The 12,690-nt window shown below is 48.0% G+C and overlaps 2 protein-coding genes across 2 annotated transcripts; one reads left to right on the forward strand and one right to left on the reverse strand.

Annotated features, from left to right (window-relative positions):
• Nucleotides 1–6,844: 6,844 nt before the first annotated feature.
• On the forward strand, nt 6,845–9,403 carry LOC136534502 (putative RING-H2 finger protein ATL69). The gene is made up of 4 exons (XM_066526927.1): nt 6,845–7,254; nt 7,332–7,559; nt 7,681–7,793; nt 8,707–9,403. The coding sequence occupies exons 2-4, from the start codon at nt 7,356–7,358 to the stop codon at nt 9,173–9,175; spliced, it is 786 nt and encodes a 261-aa protein (XP_066383024.1). The 5' UTR covers nt 6,845–7,254; nt 7,332–7,355; the 3' UTR covers nt 9,176–9,403.
• Nucleotides 9,404–9,759: 356 nt separating this feature from the next.
• On the reverse strand, nt 9,760–11,946 carry LOC136534503 (PAN domain-containing protein At5g03700-like). The gene has a single exon (XM_066526928.1). It carries the CDS (start codon nt 11,566–11,568, stop codon nt 10,015–10,017), a length of 1,554 nt encoding a protein of 517 aa, XP_066383025.1. The 5' UTR covers nt 11,569–11,946; the 3' UTR covers nt 9,760–10,014.
• Between the last annotated feature and the right edge of the window lie 744 nt (nt 11,947–12,690).

Here is a 12,690-nt window from a genome sequence, read left to right on the forward strand (position 1 = left end):
AAATTAGATGCTTTGGCTTTTCTAAAGTGGGAATATGCACGAGCTCTCCGGAAACACATTATGCAACAAATCTTGATTTACAGCTAGGAGCAGTAAGCATATGTATAGTGCCAAAAAATGTGGATGCAAAGGGACAAGTTTGTATAGCTTTCTGTTGAATAAATGGTAGCAACTCAGTCAACATTCGAAGAAGGACACCAATATTCCAGCGCTCTTGTTCTCCTAAAATAAAGATGGATGCAAACTAAGAAGGTTACAAATAAACCTTACGATGGTTTATGAGCACATAAGGAACAATCTTTGTAAGTGCATCTGAAACTATCTTTATAGTCTACAAAGGCTACAGGAATGAAGACGATGTGAGTGTTTTTCCTTTCACATCATAGAACCAAAAAGGGGATATTGTTACCGTGGTATGTGACACCTCTAGCCTCCCAGCCTATTGAGCTTGTGCACCTTAAGAACTCTAATCAGAGCATCGTTGTCTGATGGTAGCTCCAATCCTGAATCTTCTCCAAAAACCAAACCCTAAAATACCATGTTTGGGTCGAGCGTGAGGTCAAAAATCTTGGCCTGAACAAGCAGCACAAAGTACACAAAAAATCGATACAAAAAGATTCACAATTCATATGGTCACAGGAAAACACGCACAGAAATCTCCATAGCCCAATCAAATAAGTAATAAAAAAGGTCCCAAATGAGCCACAAGAGGGCTTGCCTCTAGTTTATTAATACATGGCCTTCTCTTTCTTCAAGTAATACTGTCACTGCCCAATGGCCAACGTTTTGTCCAAGATATTACAAATGCAGTAATGCCAGGCTAGGAATTAAGATCGCAACATTATACGGCTTGTGACACAAATGTTACCAATCTGTGGAAGATGAAGTTTGTTATGTAAATAGAAATTACTTATAGCCTGACATCACTGATGAAGGTGCAATAATATTGGACAAAAGGACACTGAAATGTCTTGGTTATCGATCACAGGTACCCCTCATCAAGGCAGTCCCTTTGGCTTTCCTTAAAACCCCAAATCCTTGAAACAAGATCGCGATGGAAGGGAGGGAAGAGTGTATTAAGGATGTACTCACATGAATGGATGAATGATGGACCTGTCCTCGGAGTAGTTGTAGATCGCGAGGGTGAGCTGCCTGATGTGCGAGGACACCTCCGCCTCCTCTTGTGGCTTCTACTCGACAGGATGCGGCAGCTCCTCGCCGCCAGCCACCCCTGAAGCTCCTGCTGAGCAGGCGGAGGCCCGATGCTGAGGGGGCCCTAGTGTTCCGTCGAAGGCCCAAGGGGGACGCTCTCTGGGGTAGGGGCGTTGGCGCAAGGCGGGCCCAAGCAGCGGCGGCGCGGCCAGCTGTGGGAGGGCACGGGAGCCAGGCGGGCACGTGCGGCAGCGGCGCGGTGAGGGTGATGATGGGGACGTGGTAGATGCGGAGCCGGGCAGACAAATCATAGGAGCAGGGTTTGTTTCCTTCTTTTAAAATCACTCGAGTGAGGTTTATTTCCTTCCTTTTGAATTTTGTTGCAAGGGACGAGTGGAGGAGCGAGGGGTGTGGGATGGCAGCAGGCAGAACCATGGACCCATGTGTTGGAATGTCGCACCAAAAAGGTGTCCACTCTTTAGTCTTTTTAGTTGTGAGAGATGAGAGAAAAGAATAAAGAGGAAACAAATAAAAAATAAAAGAAATAAAATAAAATAAAATAAGGGCATTACAGACACTTCGTCCTTTTGGACTACCAGGAGAGGCTATTTTGCCAAACGATCCACAAAACTATTTTAGCTCCCTAAGTGAATCTACTCCACCGATAAAGCCATAGCTGAAGCTATTTTGGTAGGAGTCGAAGCTCTACCAAACGGCCCTGTGTCACCAAAAAAATACAGATATGAACTTGAGCTCTCAGTTCCCAGATGAATAGAGCATATAAATGTGAGTAACAAGTGCTTCACCACCTACCGCGACCAACTAGTGCCACAAGATAAAAGAATGATGATGCAAATGCACTAGAGGCTCTCCAATCTCACTCAAATGTGATTTGCAAGAGTGCAAGTGAGTGGAGTGTGTTTCTCAGCTCTCCAAGGGTGTAGACAAGTGAATGGGATTCCAAGAGAGCGGCCAAAGCTAGCCACACCACCTATTTATAAGCCCACAAGTCAATCCAATTGTTACCCACTCAGAGCAGCCGCTGTAGGGGCACCAGACTCCACAGCGGATACCCAAATAGCTAGTTTCAAACAGCTCCAAAATTAGCCATTTCAACCTGTCAGATGTCTGGTGCAGCGTCCGGTGAGTAGACGACCCCGAAGTCCCCAATTACATGCTCTCTAGAACCCTAGTCCAGTGTGGCCTATAGTGTGGCACTAGACATACCCGATGAGCATGTGTTGAAGTTCACGTGTTAGGCTGGGTCTACTGTGATTGTTTGGTGCTGAACATCCAGCGCACACCGGATGGCTAGGTGCTCTAGCTAAAACTTGGCTGAGTTAGTGCACAGGCCAACACATCTGATGCCACGTCCGCTGTGGTACACCGAACACGTCCAATGCCTGCTAAACAGTAGCACTGTGAGCACAACTTTGTCTCCTCGCAAGTGTGCCAACTCTCAAATGTTTTGCCAAATATGTAAGTCCAAAGTTAGCATTTTCAAAGGTTTTCACAAATATTTTTTGCTTGCTCTCTGATGTGTCACTAGGCCTAAATGCAATGCATGTAGATCAAACACCTAGTGGCACTAGATGATTAAGATTGCTAATCAAATTTCCCCTCTTAATAGTATGACCATCTATCATAAATCCGATCACGCACTCTATTGCGTCTTGATCGTGCCAAGAGCATGATTTGGTATAATCTTTGTACTCCATCTCTTTTGTATCTCCATTACTTTTATATGCTTGGTACAATTGTTATGACAATATTAATATTCATCTCATTTATGTTCTTCATTATAATGTTCATCATCTACTTTGATTATATGCTTAGTATAGTTGGATAATCATCATGTTTATGCATAAGTTCGTATAGCGCTCACTCTAAGGATCCATGGGTGGGTGGTCGACATTGTATAAGCGTGGTGCTTATATGTTGTTTACCTGCAGATACACCCTATATTCTGGGTCATGTGGTAGATCGCGGGCGTGACACTTCCGTTGAGTCCTTTATAGTCCACTCCCCGAACGTAGGTACACGTAGGATGCGGTTACGAAGGAAGACAAGCTATGTTCTTAATCTTTCTTAGTAATATCCCTTATGTGTAGATATGACGATGGTCTTAGCAATGATTACTAGGTATAATTGCACTAATCAATGTATGATTTGACTTGTAATTAAGAATGACTTAGGAATTATTCATCTAATATTCTACCTGACCATGCTAATGCCATAGAAAGGAGTATTCTGAGTGATTTATCATTATCATTGATTAATACTTATCATATATATCTTATCCTATGACTAACCCCTGTTATGAGTAGAATATTGGTTATGGTTTACTTCTTCATCAATAGTATAAATTATCATTACATGTCCTTGTCAGACCTTCCCTGTGGTAAAAATATAAATAACGATACCTAGAATACTCTCGGGTGAAGTGCTACAATGGTATATTATCTGTGCGCTTGCAGATCCTTTTCATTCATATATTTATATATTCTTTGTAGTCACATAAAAATGATAAAGAACTGCTTAGTGTTATTCTAGTAGTAATGCTATGTAGTACCAACAAGCATCTTCGGCATCATCACTAGGGATGACAACCTAGTAAAGTAATGTTAGGAGATATATATTTATAATAGGTGGCTATTAAATTAAGTGACAAGTTAATAAATACCAATAAGCATTTCTGGCGCCGTTGCCAGGGATTAGAATCAACTCTGTTCTTAGTAGCGACGCTAAGAAATGTCAACATACGACATGTGCTCACCCTTGCTATTTCCACACCTTCAGTCTTTAGTAAAAGCTGCTCAAAAGATTCAAAAACATGCTTGTCGGAGATATCGGCTCTAGGAAAATAGATCAGCAGATCATGCACAGGGAATTAGGTGGGTAGCACATGGGACACATATGTATACTGGTTCAGGTACATGGCACCCTGCGTCCAGCGGAGAGTAGATCTCTTATCTTGTATGATCGGTGTTTACATGAGGCGTTGATGTCTAGTTGCCTAGGATTGCTATGATTGATGATCATATGCCGAATGGTTGCTCCCTACCTCACCTTACATAGTACAAGAGGTAGGGTTACAGATGAGATCCATTCGGTTAATATACAAGTTTCCTATTCGGTTTCTCCATTCGAATGGTTCCTTGCCCACCAAGTTTGATGATGCACCCTGTCTTGATCGAGCCTCATATCTGACATCTTCGTCCCACCCTATCCGCAGTGGGCTCTTCTATGGGTAGTGAGGTACCCTAGGTCTATATCACCGACAATGGTGAGAAGTTTCCTAGAAGACTACCAGAAGTGCTTGGTGCATACTGGTGCCCCAATCAATCTTCATATGGAGTGGAGCTCAACCGTGAGATTGGAGTTTCTGCTTTTTTTGTTTTGTTAAACCTTTGTGTCTCTTCTGTAAGAATAATATACACTGGTTTAATAAACATGATTATTGATTATTCACTCATGATTCACTGTATGTGTGAAAATTGATCCCAACATACATATAGTTAGCATTCGGTTTTGTTCTTAAAATCGAGTGTGACAAAACATGAAATGGGAATGAGAACGTGGAGCTATACTTTATAATATACTTGTACTATGAGAACGTAAATATTCCTAGAATATGGACATGATTGTTCCCGTAATGACGTTACCAGAACAAGAACGTGGCCATGTTCCACGTTTTCGGCTACTAAGTTCAAACTAATCATTTTGATTACTACTCCCTCGATTCAAGATTGTAAGTCGTTCTGGTTCAATACATATCTTTTACTATGTATTTGTATATCTTGGTACATAAAACTATACAGCTAAAAAGACAAATGACTTACAATTTAGAACGAAGGTAGTATTATTGATATTCAAAAGTTTAGAAGTTGGGCCAAATTTCGATTTATCATCAAATAGAGTAATATGTTTTACTTGATTATCTCGCGTAACCTCTAAAACCTGCAGTTTCCTTCCACAGCTCCTTGAGCTTGTGTGTCGGAGACCTGCAGTGCGATTCTCTTCTCTTAAGAGGGATTCCTCTATAATTTCGAGTGAAGAAAAATATGCTAAAATATTTAGTAATAGGATGAGTCACCACGCTATTTACACAATCCAACTTACTAGTTGTATTTATTCAATGCTAGGAAGATAGGTAACATATCTGCTGTTTAATAATTTAGAAAAAAAAAGAAAGAAAGAAAGCATTCTCAAGCCTTAAAGCCATGTTTGGAATAGCTTTTATGAGACTCGCTTTAATCGAATCATGATTTTTTTTGTAAGTTGTGGTTAAAAAATTTATAGCTCCAAAAATCATGGTGTTTGACAATCTCGATTGCTATCCCAATACTAAGAGTAAAATCAGGGCCGTCTCAATAATTTCTAGGGCTCTTGGGCGAACAAGACAGTAAAGGGCTAGCAATCTAATGTTTTAATATGACGATTGAAGTATATAGTACTATTAATAAGAGTTAACTTGCAACATATATTTAGTTTATAAACAATAATGACAGTACATCAAAGAAGATAAAAAGAACAGTAAAATAACTATTATGATTACCTTAAATAAAACTATAGTGCTTCAGTGCTTTTTAAAAACCCGCCTTCGGGTATTTCTTGATGCAAAATCTTCAAGAACGTTATCGAGATCAATTTTATACAAAATATCCTTCTTAATGCTATCGAGATCAATTTTATACAAAATACCTTCTAAGAATTTTCATCCCATCTTGTTGTGTACTGTGAGATACACCATCAAATGGAACCGAAGTTGGTAGCTATGCATGGCATGAAATTGGTAGCTCTATATAGTGTCATGTCCACTTTACAAAGTCTGCACTTCAACACTAGTTGTGCATCAGGAAGATTAGGAAAATCAGTTGTTAGAGTGTGGTTCGCAGTTCGTCCAACATATTAGTATTAGAAGATAACATATAATGTGGGGGTTTTTTAATGAAATTTAATTGATATGGTTTACTGAATTGAAAATGATTTTATCGAATTACAGTAAGAAAAGTTTTATGCGACATACCTTGTGTTAAAATCCTAGGTCCGCCACTGCTCCTTACTATTCCTCGCCGACCCTTCCATCATTGCACGAGCGGGGAGTTCCTTCTCTGCGCAAGGGAGGGAAACAACGGAGGAGGCCGACAGGGGAGGGGAGGGCCGAAGGGACGATGGAAGAAACACGGGGCCTCCCTCGCGGTAGAGAGATCACGACGTGCAGACTGGCAGTTCATTGCTCGCTTGCTTATGCGGCCAAAACAATCAGATTCTAGTCAGCGCATGTACCACGTTTGGGTGGGATTTTGGATAGGTTTCGTCTAGAATCTGATTCTAATCAGCGCATATATATAAAATACATGGTACATGCGTGCATTTCACTCGCCATGCCGTGTCATCTGTTCTGACGGTGTATAGCAGTTTAAGCACATGGTTTGCCGGGCAGGTCGGCCACAGTTTGGTCACGATTAATTAATATAAAAGGAAAATAATAAAAATAAAAAGAAGGTCGGTCACAACTCACAATGTGCCGCGGACGACACATGCGAATACTACTATCACACAAGTCACGACCTATCGCAAGGAGCGAAAAAATCGACACGGCAACGGCGAGCAGAGGCGGTCCACCGCGCTGCGCACCCGTCAGTGCATCACCAAGAGGAGAATTAGCAAGGCAGCGAGCGGGCACCACCGCGGCTCCGGTGAAAGCGAGAGCTTTTGCTTTGCTCGGGTTGTTGGGCCCCTCCAATCTCCATGATTGACTTGCTAATCGCGGGCTAATCCAACGAGCGCATTAACAATGGGATTAGATTCCCCGCCCCCCGGATATGATTATTGCCGCCGTGTCCCCTGCGGTCGACAAGTGAGCATAGATTATTTATCGCGATTAGGAGAAGCGAAAAAATAAACAACTTCCCATACGCGCGGCAGGCGCAGGGCACACTCGCCATCGCCATCGCCATCGCCATGCCCGCCTCTATCCGCGGCTATTCCTCCTCCTCCTCCTCCTCCTGCTCTCTAATTACCCTGGAACGGCGGGGCGGGATGCAGAGTGGATAACACGTCGTCCTTGCAGGCCAGGCCGAGGAAATCGACGTCCAGGTACGTTCGTATAGCAGTGGAGATAAGCGAGTTAATCTCTCAAAGAGCACGAATGAGCCGTTTTGATTGTTGCGCAGACGGCCGGCCGCGCCGGTTCTGAGATGCTGGAGCAATGGCAGGATTCAAAGGGCGGCGCCGGCGGGATGGGCATGAACATGGTGACCACGGTGATGGCCTTCTCGGTCAGCGCCTTCTTCGTGCTCTTCGTCTTCACCAGGCTGCTCTGCGCGCGCCTCCACCTATCCAGGGCGGCGGCGGCCGCCGACCGCGCCGCCGGCGACGCCTTCGTCGTCCAGGGCTACAACGTGAGGCGTTCTCCCGACCGCCGTGTTATCCATCCTTCCGTGCTATTTGATAGCGACCGTGCACCAGGGGTTTTGGATGAAGGCGAATGGGAATCAGAATCGTTTTTGTGTGGCCGTGCAGGTGGAGCGCGGCATCCACGGCCTGGAGCCGTCCGTGGTGAGGACCTTCCCCACCGTCAAGCTCGGCGACGGCGACGGCGGCCAGCAACCGCCGCCGGTGCAGGAGGAGTCGCAGTTAAGATATCCAAGCCTTTTTCTCTTGCTGTTTCCCTCCTGCTCATCATGTTACATGAGATGACCAATAGGAGATGCACTATGGACCAAGTAAAGTTGCATTTTGCCACGATTAAAGTAGCATCCTCCTGGGTGTGCTAACCTTTGCTACCATTTGTAGACCATGGCATTGGCATGGCAGTAGACAATTCATAAACCCTTTTGCAGCCCAAGCCAATATGGCAACCTATAAGAATATTGTTTGGTTCCACCTCCTAAAGTTTAGTCGCTGTCCCATCGAATATTTAAACGCATGCATAGAGTATTAAATATATACTATTTACGAAACTAAATACACAGATTGAGACTGTTTTGCGAGACGAATTTTTAAGCCTAATTAGCCCATGATTTGACAATGTGGTGTTACAGTAAACATGTGCTAATGACAGATTAATTAGGCTTAATAAATTCGTCTCGCGGATTACTGACGGATTTTATAATTTGTTTTTTTTATTAGCAGTCGAACACCCATGCGATACCTCTATATGACACCCATAAACTTTAGTCACCGGATCCAAACAGCCCTAGATGCTGTGCATATGCCACTCTGAAACTGGCTTATCACACCATCTGAAAAGGCCATATTGATTGCCAATTTGGGACTCTGTCAGATTGAGGTTGACACTGGCACACAGTCAAAGTGAAAACAACATTAGCTGCTGGCTGCTGCACAGTAGCATTTCTGTTCAATGTCTTAACAATTAACATCCGTGCTGAATACATACATGACGATCACCAATCATGTAGTAACCTGACGAATCTGCATTTTGCAAGAGGAACACAACAGGAGTGCCCAGATAGAAGAACTGCAGAGATTTTTTTCCCCCATGGACTGACTGACAAGAACGCGCGTGCTCTCTCTGTGGCGGTGCAGGTGTACGGTGTGTCTGGAGGAGTACGAGGCAAAGGACATGGTGCGCGTGCTGCCCGCCTGCGGCCACGCCTTCCACGCGGCCTGCATCGACGCCTGGCTGAGGCAGCACCCCACCTGCCCCGTCTGCCGCGCCTCCCTGCGCGCCAAGAACGGCACCCGCGCCACGCCGCTCGACTACAGCCTCCTCGTCGCCGGCGCCGCAGCGAGGGGCCCCGCGGCCGCGGCCACCGCCCAGCAGGTCCCCGCGTCCTCGTCCGACCTCGGCGCGTCACCGCAGGCAGTCGAACACCAGCACCAGACGGACGACATGGGGGATGATGGCCTGCTGGAGATCATCTCCGAAGAGCCCGCCTCCTCGGGAGACCCGAGCCCTGCAGCAGCAGCTGCTGCTGGTATCCATCCTCGCTGCGCCGACGCGGCGAGGCAGAGCGAAGGCAGCGCCGGCGCGTCCGAACATACTGCTAGCTAGGCTAGTGCATGCTTGCTGACACACGTACGCTTGGGAACTGAGATTGGGACGGAACTCTGTGAATTGAGATTGTGTCTAGGGAGGGGCTAGTCTTGGGAATTCGATCTGGTTTAATTTTAACAGGATTTATTCTGATTTCCAAAAGCTCATTGCGCTTGCTTGTATGCACATGTTTGTGATCCAATGGCCTGAATTGAGAGTTTGAAACCCATGCTCGCGGTTTTTATTTTTTTCATTCATTCACGCCGCACTCCGCAGTGTCCAGTCCAGTGTATACAATCTGAATGACATGACATGGAACGGACCAGAACGGAAGGCACTAAATTCGGGCTGGACATGCAGGCCCACTAATAAGACGGCCCACGGAAGAACGAGCAGTTCAGGCTCGGAGCGCGCAGATGCAGCAGACAAGAAACGGCCACCTCGCTAGTACCACCTCGCTTGCCTGAGGAGAGCGAGACGGGAGGGCCCGCTATAAAAGAAAGGCCAGGGGCGACCTTGCTCCATGCTTGCCTGGACGGGGTAGATGCCCGATCATGTTACAGTGTGAAAGTCTTCGTAATCTAGCACTGTATTCATATTTTAAAGTATTTTATATATATGTATATATATTTCTTGTGCTCAGCCACAAAGCTGAACAGCACAAACACTTGGGCTCAATCCTAGACGATAAGCTAACCTCTTGCCCAAATTGAATCTCTCTTTCCTTCAGTCCAAACCCAACAATCGGGCACATCCTTCGCCGCCGCCGTCGTCCTGGTGCTCTTGGTCCATTCACGGCGGAGACATCCATGCGATCGGACAGCCCCACATCTCAGTCGCCTTCGCCTCAGGCCTGGTTACCTTCGGAAGGAGTTGGCGAGCTCGACGGAGCTGAAGGACCCCAGGTTCTTGTATGGCCCCGGCGAGAGCCCGTCATCGGCGGCGCCCATCTGCCGCCTCGCGTCCGCGGCGGTCCGCCGCCTCCTGTCCCATACCCTGTACGCCCCGAACGCAGCAGCAGCGACCACCGCCGTGACGCCGACAACAAGCAGCACCGCCTTGACCCCGTTCGTGCGCCCACCGCCGCGTCTCCCTTCCTCCTCCAGGCTCCTGACCTTGAAGTATCCCATCTTCCTGTCGTCGCCCGCCACCAGAAGCTGCGCTGGGTAGTCCATGATGTAGCAGAATCCGGTCCCGTTGTTGTACACCGCGCCCCAGCAGCTGCAGTTGCGCTCGCACCGCGCCTCGCAGTCCGTCGCGGACGCCGTCTGCTCGGACCAAAGCAGCTCCTTGTTCACCGGCTCCACGCCCTGCCGCCGCACCGCCCAGTACAGCCCGCCGACTTCCCCGCCCGTGGTGCCGCAAAGGCTGCTCCCAGCGGAAGCGGGCACGACCGCGGCGCAGCCCGAGCCATCGGTCGCGTTGGCCAGGCACTGGCAGCGGCCACTAGGCTCCGCGCAGATGCTGTAGGCGCCGCAGGTGGTGGGTAGCTGGCATGGGTCGTTGATGGCAGTGTAGTCGAGGGCCCACCGGGCGCCGTCCCAGTAGTAGGCGCGGAGGTTGCCGTCGGGCTCCAGAGTCATCCGGCGGAGGGCGCGGACGCCGCGGTTGAAGGTGTCGAAGGAGAGCACGTCGGCGGGTGGCCCCTCCCTCTGGTACATGGCGAGGAAGCCGTCGGGCTCCACGCGCGCGTAGGTCGGGCCGCCGCCGGCCACAATCTGGGCCTTGGCCTCCATCGCCGTGTGCTTAAAGTACATGGCGGCAGCGACGACGACGACCGAAGACGGCGGCGGCGGCTCGATGTAGAGGCCGAAGTAGGTGCTCCCCAGCCGCATGGCGAAGCGCCGGTCGATGGTGTAAAGCGTCGCCGCGGAGGTGAACTTCTGGCCCTGGACGATGGTCTCCGACGGGTAGTCGAAGCTCTGCCACACGACATCGGGCGAACTGCCACCGGTGCCCTGGATTTGGAGGTTGGACGTGTTGAGGAGGACGGCGCGGTCGCCGGCCGAGGCAGAGGTGGCAGCGGTGGACCATAGCACCTTGTTGGCCGCGCAGTCGGTGAGGACGAGGCCGCCGTCGAAGGAGAGGGAGGCGGCTGTAGACCATGGCGCGGGGCGGTCGGGGATTGCGCGCCAGAGCGGGAAGGCAGACGGGAGGTGGATGACGGCGAGGTCCAGCATGGTGGAGTTGACGCGGAGGAAGCCGAGCGCGAAGACGCCGGTGGGGTCGGCGAGCACTGGCTGGAACTGCGAGTAGGACTGGTCGTGGGCGACGGAGAAGCCTTGCCGCAGCTCCTGCGCCGCGGCCGCCGCTGCCTCGCCGGCGACGCCGGCGGCTAATGAAGATATCAGCGCCGCCACAGCCACGCACTGCACCAGTACAAGATGAATCCTTCCCATCACTGCGTCCATGTTTGCAATCGATGGTCTGTAGTTTCGAGATCGGATTCTTGCGTGGATTCTTGAAAGCCGATGAATTTAAGAGATCGAATCAGTGACGGACGAGCAGCAGCAGACAAGAGCCGGGAATATTTTTTTGTCCACTGACCATTGTAATGGTGGGGTGGCCACTGGCCCTGTGAGCTACCAGCCCACTTCCGTACCAGCGAGAGAGAGTGATGCACAGCACATCAGCAAGCCAAGATAAAGCTAGCAGGGAAGGCGACATGGGGCGGATTGGGAGAGCATTGAGCACCGAGGACACTGAATTGATTAGTGTTGGCTTCTTCCTGTCCGATCGGCAGCGCGCACTTAGGTAGTGTTTAGTTGCGAAATTTTTAGCGAAATGGTACTGTAGCACTTTCGTTGTTATTTGGTAATTAGTGTTCAATCATAATCTAATTAGGCTTAAAAGATTCGTCTCGTGAATTTCGTCTAAACTGTGTAATTAGTTTTATGTTTTATTTATATTTAATGCTTCATGCATGCGTCCAAAGATTCGATGTGACGGAGAATCTTGAAAAATTTTGCAAAATGAAGTGCAACTAAACAGGGCCTTATATACTCCTTCAGATCAGATTGCCTGCTTGCAGCTGGAAAGCAGGACTTTCCACCAATCAGATGGTAAACAACAGCCGCGTTCGAGGAGTCATCAGGATTCAGGATGGACTTGGCAGTGCCTCTCCTACTATATTTGGTATCTATATCCATTTCACTGTTCTTACCTGTTCATCCGGCGCTCTCCAAGACTCATACCCTGCAGATCAACAGTATCGGGTACCGGATCCACTATGAACAGTAGCTAACACAATAAGAAAACCCGATAAGGAACAGTATAAACCCAATACAGAACAGTCCATATCCGTTATGGAACAGTGCGCACCCGTTTCATCTTTTTTTTTCCGCCCTCCTTCCCACGCAAAGCGTGGGCACCCACGCTAGTATATATAAATATCCTCTTTCAGAAGGAAGTTGAGTTCTGAAATTAGGGTTAGAGTACTCTTAGGGATATCAACACCTGATTTTACATAGCCACTCAATAGAGATATGACGACTACCGCGATAAGCTTGATGAATCAGGCTGCTAACCGGTTG

The sequence above is a fragment of the Miscanthus floridulus genome, unplaced genomic scaffold (assembly GCF_019320115.1).
Source record: "Miscanthus floridulus cultivar M001 unplaced genomic scaffold, ASM1932011v1 os_2014_1_2, whole genome shotgun sequence".
In the NCBI taxonomy this organism is placed as follows: Eukaryota; Viridiplantae; Streptophyta; class Magnoliopsida; order Poales; family Poaceae; genus Miscanthus; species Miscanthus floridulus.

Coding starts and splice junctions, on each gene's coding strand:
- LOC136534503 (XM_066526928.1), bottom strand. CDS start 11,568: ATGGACGCAGTGATGGGAAGGATTCATCTTGTACTGGTGCAGTGCGTG.
- LOC136534502 (XM_066526927.1), top strand. CDS start 7,356: ATGCTGGAGCAATGGCAGGATTCAAAGGGCGGCGCCGGCGGGATGGGC. Junction 7,560..7,680: donor TCGTCGTCCAGGGCTACAAC/GTGAGGCGTTCT, acceptor GTGGCCGTGCAG/GTGGAGCGCGGCATCCACGG. Junction 7,794..8,706: donor CCGGTGCAGGAGGAGTCGCA/GTTAAGATATCC, acceptor GTGGCGGTGCAG/GTGTACGGTGTGTCTGGAGG.